The 8,115-nt window shown below is 38.4% G+C and overlaps 2 protein-coding genes across 2 annotated transcripts; one reads left to right on the top strand and one right to left on the bottom strand.

The window, feature by feature from the left end:
• Nucleotides 1–930: 930 nt before the first annotated feature.
• Nucleotides 931–1,658, bottom strand: LOC136817770 (TATA-box-binding protein-like; the record flags this gene model as incomplete). The annotated part of the gene is made up of 2 exons (XM_067074088.1): nucleotides 1,548–1,658; nucleotides 931–1,136 (listed from the first exon to the last, which is right to left on the bottom strand). Coding segments are annotated over exons 1-2 (254 nt in total), but the record flags the coding sequence as incomplete, so codon positions are not given.
• Nucleotides 1,659–5,362: 3,704 nt separating this feature from the next.
• LOC136817769 (uncharacterized) lies at nucleotides 5,363–6,229 on the top strand. Its single transcript, XM_067074087.1, has one exon. The coding sequence runs from the start codon at nucleotides 5,363–5,365 to the stop codon at nucleotides 6,227–6,229; it is 867 nt and encodes a 288-aa protein (XP_066930188.1).
• The last annotated feature ends 1,886 nt before the right edge of the window (nucleotides 6,230–8,115 follow it).

Here is an 8,115-nt window from a genome sequence, read left to right as displayed (position 1 = left end):
TCAATGGAAAAATTATATATGAAAGTTACTAACACAAAACATAATCAATAGGTTTTCTAGCTTCTATATAGGGAATGATCGGGAGGTAAACGCCTTAAAAAAACACAAAGTGCATGAAATGAGTGAAGTTGATTTTCAAAGGGGTGCTGAGTTATATTATACTAGATTCTTTTTCATAGGAGCCAGTAAAATGAGTTTTTGAGGCTAAAAACTATCTAAAAATCAAGAAAATCATAAAACAGTGTGTACTACAGATATTTTAGCAAAATCATCATAAATTTCATTTAAGTTATTGGCATATTGTTACAATTACCTGTTGTGAATCTGGACAAAACATGCATAGTGTGCAGAGGGGTCTGAACCCCCCCATTAATATTTCATCCCCCCCTATAAAGGTATCCCCCCCTATTTTTAAAATTTTTTGATCCCGCACCATTTACAGGGGTCCGAGCCCCCAGCATATAATTTGTACTCCCAGTATTGGGGAAGAATTTTTATGAATGAAATATATTTTTCAGTGTGAATTCGTACCAATAGTCAATGAACTTGAAAACACTAGCAAATAAACAGTAAACTAGTAATTTTTTAACCAAAAAGTTACTATCCCCCCCATTTTTATTTGACCCCCCCCCTATAAGCTCAAACCCCCCATTTTAACTGGAAAATTGCCCATCCCCCCTATAAAGCCTTCCTTGAAAACTCGGATCCCCCCTCTTAAAAAAGGGGGGGGGGGGGTTCATACTATGACATGTATAATCATGGATAAAATTGAAGGGATTTCTTGTTTCAATATTTACTATCAAGGACGGATATCCTGGTTCAGAAACCTTAACGGGACGGAATTCATACAACAGACCAAGAAGTTCCAGCACTGCATTGACAAATAGTAAGATGAGCAAAAGATACAAAACCATTCACTATCTTACTTACTGTAGTTGAGGGACAATACCGGATGGTTCAGACATGGCGGACATTGGAGTCATTGGTTGTGGTGTCATGGGTTGTCCAGTCATTGGAGTGACTGGTGCATTTGATGGTGGTGCATTTGAAGGGTTTGATGGGTAATATATACCAGCAGGTTGGTTGCTTGGTGGCATTGGACTGTTGGTTGGGTAGAAACTTTGACTTTGCATGAGCTTTAAAAATCATATAAAGAAAGAATGATGATAATGATATTCCTATCTTGTCAGTGCTGTTAGTCGATGGGTTTCATAATAATTGATCATTGCATTATATCGTTGATACAGGTATAACATTCGTGCTATTTTCCCAATGGAATTTTTCATGTGCACAAGAGCTTTTATAATTATATACTTGAAATCCTACAGGAGTAACTGACAGTAATAATTTATTTTTTACTTGTTGGCAAATGAATGTAAAATTTTTAACGCAGGTCAAGCATTTAGTCTGGTGACATTGAATAGAGGTATGTTATGTAGTATTTTTTTTCTCGTAGTATACAGCTTGAAGGTAAAATGAGAGTTACAAAAAGAAAAGGACCTATCACTACACTATGCTCTGGGTCAATGACAAAACAATATTTATACCTGGTCACGCATCCTTTGCTTGAGTTCTTGATCCTCTTGGTTTTCCATATTGTATCTTTGATTGAATCACAGTCTGTCACAGTCTTTAAATATTTTTAAGAAATTGACTGAAAACTGGAAAAAAGGTTTGAAACACTAAGACACACATAAGTTCGATAAAGGGATGATAATTTGAAAGTTTTTGAATCAATTGCTATTGCTCTATGGTACAGTATGGTATACAAACTTATTACTTTTTAAAAACATTTGATGTAATTGCGACATGAAATTTTGAAACTGTAACTGGTTTGGAAAACGGCAACTCATAATGTTGCATCATTTATCTGAGAAGTACTTCGATTGCTGATGTCTTTAATAAGAAGGATGTGTAAAATATTTAGGCTTCTAGAAGATAGCAAATTTGAGCTGGGAAATCCTGTCTTTTTCTGTTTTTTTTATCACAATCAATTGTTAAAATAATCCTTTGGAGGATGTAAATCTCAATGCAGTAAAGATATGGAAAGATTTCCACCATGTAAGCTAATCCTACAATACTGCCAAAGTTTGTAATATCAATAATTTCTAAAAAAAGTAATCGGCCAATAATTCTTGAAAGAAGTTCAATTGTCTTGGGTTAGAGGACTACTTACGTTCAATCTTGAGCAAAAATTGTTGTTTTGAGAAACATTGTCAAGATTTTTAGGATTTTAGAGTTATATAAATAAGGCCCAATCTTTATAAGAAAGGAGTAGAGCTCCAACTTCTGATAAATTGTTGCACACTATCTATAGGATGCTTTCACAATTAAGAATCAAGTATCAATGGGCACTCATTTGGGCAAAAATTTCAGCCAAAAATGTAATTGAAATGAAATAAATGAAAATGAAAATGAAAAAAATAAATAAATTGTAAAATAAAATAATAAAATAAATTGTAAATGAAAGGGGGTCAGGGGAGTTCGAAACCACCTTTCAGTGAAATTTCAGCCTCTTTAAAAGTTATTAAAGAGTACCATATTTGATTTTCCTAGAATCCTTTCTGGAATATGATAGGAAATCATGATTTTCAGATTAAATTTATTTTCTAACTGCCAATTACTGGATGCAATAGAATGACCTCAGCTCTAGTTAAAAAATTGAAAAAAAAGCCTTTTTTGCCCAAAAAAGCACCCTTGACAACTTTTTTCACCTAGTTTCATGGTTATGATATAAAAGAGTCATCACATCATGCTATCACTTTAAATGGATAGATCAAGGACTGAACTATCAAAATTATTATTTTGAGCAGAGACAAACTCCCCTGGGACAGGTCAGACGGGTGTATAATACCCCTAAAATCTAATTTGTAGTGTTTTTGTGACATCATAACTCCAGCTACTATTTTGAAATTTTTGATTTTCTAGGAAAGTTTTATGATTTTCAGAATCACCAAAAAACAATCCCTCATTTTGATTGGGAAAGCATGGTTTTATATAAAAAACTTTTTTTTAAGTGCAATGCCAAAAAAATGTCAAAAACTTCAAATTGGCATAAATCGACCATTATGGATTGTCAGACCAAAATTAATATTTGGATTTTACTCAGTTCATTACATTGTACTTAAAAAACATATCCAAAAATGAAAAAAATCTAAGTTTCAAACAATTGAATCAGCCCCAAACTGCCCCATTCTTAAAAAAACTGGCTCTTAAGAAAACTTTGCAGCTGTTATCAGGTTACGTTAGGAAGATGGTGCCTCTCGTTGAGCGATCAAACATTTTTGCGAAGCGAATTTATGAGCGTAGCAGTTTTGCTATATTGTGCACGTACCTTTAAGTTCTAACCCAAGCGAAAATTTGCTATAAAATTTGCTATATAAATCACATCTTCAAACCGATGATTTTATCAAAATGACCTTGAATGGTTTGGCTTGAAGCCACCTAGGTAACCTAGCAGTGAACAGCAAACAAAAATTAGTTTGAACGGTGACAGAAAGGATCTTCATCATTCCTTGACCTTAAGCAGCAATTTGTCAAGTAAACAAATCAAAACTGGCCAAAAACCAACAAGTCATCTTTATAGATTTTTGTTTTTGTTTAGTTTTGATTTCAACAAACGATTCGAATAAAATATATACCTTCGACCAATATACTTCGTGTGCTGCCGTGGTTTGTGTGGTGTGTTTGGGGTATTATATGGCTTACGACCCTGTCTCTTTTGGGTTTTATCAGAATTTCCCTTATTTTGCTAGCAACTTGCGAATTGAGGTAAGTTCTGGATTGCTTTGCAACCCTTATACAATACCGAATACGGCTAGTTCTGAAAGCTTGATTTCCTAGTCGCTAGCCTAGTGTAACTAAACTGGCTACCGTCAACTGCTTTAACTTGGGACCACAATTAGGCCACCATTTCACCGAAACCTCCAAAATCATTTGATTTGAGTTAATGAACGGCGTATTAAAAAATACAAGATTTCTCTTTTGCACCCAGTAGGCTTTAAAATTGAAATATGAAAAAAATCTGTAGCGGAACACACGCGAATGGCTGGAACGAAGAAGACCACCACCAAATTAGTGGCAAAACGATGGAGCGTTTGACGTCACTCACGATGCAGCGGACAACCCACGGCATGGCCCGAACATGTTCGGGCCTCTTGATTAATACTTTTTAAAAATGTACTGTTATACAACTTTGTGAATCAAACTGGTATTTGGAACTTTGAACACCTCAGGACTTAGTCATTTTCTCAACATATATATCAAATAATGTAAACATAAGTCAATCAATGATAGTCTTCAAATCATTTTGACATTTTGGATTCTCCTTCACAGTTCTTTCACTCTGGTAAGCTGGTAAGCATTATTTATTATTTACTATTCAATATATTTCCTCTTGTTTACTTTAATGTATCCTCTCTTGTATGTATGATACCCTAGTCTCATATACTCTAGACTTTGTTTGATATAGACTTAGTCTTAGAATTTATTCATTTTTGTTTTTCATATAAACTAATTTTGGATCTTTGTATCTATTTAGTTTGAATCCTTGATTACAAATATACGTCAGTACGAGAATCCTCAGTGGTGAACTCCATGCAACATTCAAACAGCAAGAGATCACGCAAGAGAATTGATTACAGATTACTCCATCATACCGGGCAGGTACGTGAAAAGACACAACTTATCAATGATCATGTAAGTGACAGTTATTCATCCCCTGATACTACCGCCCAAATCGAACAACCTATAGTCGCTCCACATAACCGATCGGACGTCTACTACAACGTCACGAGGAATTGTACCACTTCAAATTCCGAACTTAACGCAAACTCACAATACAATTTGATCTTTCAAAATATTCCGATGGATGATCAATCTTCAGAGTCAGAGGATTCAAAGATGGATGCTCGGTTACTCAGGCAAGCCTCCAATTTAGGACATGACCCTGATGAACAAGCATTCCATTATGAACCCCCACCCCAAGATAGCATTTCATCATCTCATAACCTTTCGTTGTCTCAACATGGTATCGCTTCGCTTCAACATAACGCCCCACCGCCTCAACATGACGTTCTGTTGTTTAACCATGGTGTTCTATCGTTTGAACATGATGCTCTGCTACTTGAACATGACGCTCCGCCGCCTGAACATGACGCTCCGCCGCCTGACCATGACGCTCCGCCGCCTGACCATGACGCTCCGTCGCCTGAACATGGCGCTCCACCGCTTGAACATGACGCTCCGTCGCCTGAACATGACGCTCCGTCACCTGAACATGACGCTCCGTCACCTGAACATGACACTCCGTCGCCTGAACATGACGCTCTGCTGCCTGAACAAGACATTTCTACGTCTCATCATGGCGCTTCAACGTCTCATCATAGCGCTTCAACGTCTCATCATGGCGCTTCAACGTCTCATCATGGCACTTCAACGTCTCATCATGGCACTTCAACGTCTTATCATGGCGCTTCAACGTCTCATCATGGCGCTTCAACATTTCAACATGGCGCTTCAACGTCCCATCATGGCGCTTCAACGTCTCATCATGGCACTTCAATGTCTCATCATGGCACTTCAACGTCTCATCATGGCGCTTCAACATTTCAACATGGCGCTTCAACGTCTCATCATGGCGCTTCAACATTTCAACATGGCGCTTCAACGTCTCATCATGGCGCTTCAATGTCTCATCAAGGTGCTCCTACGTTTTATCATGGCGCTCCAACGTTTCATCATGACGCTCCTACATCTCAACAAGGCGCTCCTACGTCTCATCAAGGCGCTCCTTCGTTTCATCAAGGTGCTCCTACGTCTCATCAAGGTGCTCCAACATATCATCAAGGTGCTCTTATGTATCATCAAGGCGCTCCAACATATCATCAAGGTGCTCCTACGTCTCATCATGGCGCTCCTACGTCTCATCATGGCGCTCCTACGTCTCATCATGGCGCTCCTACGTATCATCAAGGTGCTCCAATGTTTCATCAAGGTGGTCCAACATATCATCAAGGCGCTCCAACATATCATCAAGGTGCTCCTATGTATCATCAAGGCGCTCCAACATATCATCATGGTGCTCCAATGTTTTATCATGTCGCTCCTATGTCTCATCAAGGCGCTCCTATGTCTCATCATGGCGCTCCTGCGTATCATCAAGGAGTTCCCATGTTGTATCAAAGCAATCCATGGTCCCATCATGGTTGGTCACACACCTACCCTTTGACCTCACAATTCAACGCTCCAACGTCACACATCAATGGTCAGACTTCACCCATCAATGGTCAGACTTCACCCATCAATGGTCAGACTTCACGTATCAATGGTCAGACTTCACGTATCAATGGTCAGACTTCACGTATCAATGGTCAGACTTCACCCATCAATGGTCAGACTTCACCCATCAATGGTCAGACTTTACCCATCAATGGTCAGACTTCACGTATCAATGGTCAGACTTCACGTATCAATGGTCAGACTTCACATCTGTCACACACAACAATGGCCTGACTTCACCCATCAATGGTCAGACTTCACACATCACTCCTGTTTTGGTTAATCAATCATCAGGATTTCATGGTCACACTTCAATCAATTCCACCAATCATCACAGAACCAAACTTATCAACCAGACTTCTTCTACACCAATCACCAGAATTTCTACTCCAACCCACAACAAAAGAACACCAGTCGAAATGGAAAGGGTAAAGCAATTGAACATAGAGCAGTGTGTTATTGCAAACGATCTTGAAGACATGGTTGTGGAAAGTGACATTGAGGAACTTACTCTTACAGAGGCTGAACTATTGACATCCAAAACTGAATCACTTCGTACTCGATTTCGCACAATCCATACAGAATTGCAGCTAACACTTGTAGATAACAACAACCTTGAAATTTTCTCAACAAGGTTTAACAAAACTTCAGATTCATTCAGAGAAATCATACAAAAGATCAAGATTCATATGAGAATTCTGCGACGCGACAGAGAAGTAGAAGATTGTGAATTACAGAAGATCCAGTTGGATTCCCACAAGTTCCTGATGACTGAAATCAAAACTTCCATCCCAACTTTACGCACCACCTTCAGCCAAGATCTGACCAACTTCAGCTACGATGAATTGGTCAATGCAAAATCAAACTTGAACCACTACACAAAGAAGCTGGATCACATGGCCCTCCAAGTCAAAGAAATGTTGGTCAACTCACACAAAGCAGACCACAGTGAAGTTGATGGAATCATCCAGTCATATCATGAAGTCTGTGCACTCAAGAACAAATACGTTACAACCATTGAGCATGAAGCATCAACCAATGAAGTACTCAAGCAACAGAAATTTCAATCATCGAAATTGAATATCAAGCTTCAAAAGTTCAAAGGGTATGAATCTGATATTGATATTTACACCTTCCAAAGCGACTTTGAGAAACTACACAAGAAGAATACACCATCATCAGTTCTCCCAGATCTTCTCACAAACAACTACCTTGACGGTCCAGCCTTGAGTCTTGTCAAAGGAATTGATAAGATAGATGAAATATGGACACGTCTCAAATCCTCGTATGGAGATGCCAAATTACTCCTTTCAAAGAAGTTGGCTCAACTCACTCAGTCAAATCGGATGTGGAGGACTCGTGATCCTGAGAAGTTGATTGAGTCAATCAGTAAAATCCTCAACATCACATCAAAGACGTTATCAAGTTGGCAAAGCAACACAACATTGAATGTAATCTCTACTACGGCAACGCCATCAAAGACATCTATGCGTTACTAGATGACAAACGGCAAACAAAATGGTTTGAATCTATTGATGGAAGACATCTTGACGATGCTGACATCTGGAAAGAATTCATCACCTTCCTCGAGAAAGAGTTATCAATTCAACAAATGAAGTTGCTTCACTGCACCAATGATTCTAAACCAGTCCCTCCTCGAAATCCTTCCTCATCACACCACTCTGGTAGACAAGATGATCAAACTCAAAGTCCTGGCAACAACAAAGATGCATGTTTCATTTGTGGTGAAGAAGGACATAACAAGACAAATGGCCCTAAAGGTTCAAAAGATCATTCAGTACTACTCATGTCGAGTATTCGTGGAGATGACAATGA

Source organism: Clytia hemisphaerica, unplaced genomic scaffold, assembly GCF_902728285.1.
Source record: "Clytia hemisphaerica strain Z4C2 unplaced genomic scaffold, Clytia hemisphaerica genome assembly, whole genome shotgun sequence".
Lineage (NCBI taxonomy): Eukaryota > Metazoa > Cnidaria > Hydrozoa > Leptothecata > Clytiidae > Clytia > Clytia hemisphaerica.
The sequence above is the reverse complement of the archived record's forward strand: the minus strand, read 5'-3'. Positions and strand labels throughout refer to the sequence as shown.

What these genes read in the sequence shown, in the direction of transcription:
- LOC136817769 (XM_067074087.1), top strand. Translation starts at nt 5,363, where the DNA reads ATGGCGCTTCAACGTCTCATCATAGCGCTTCAACGTCTCATCATGGCG.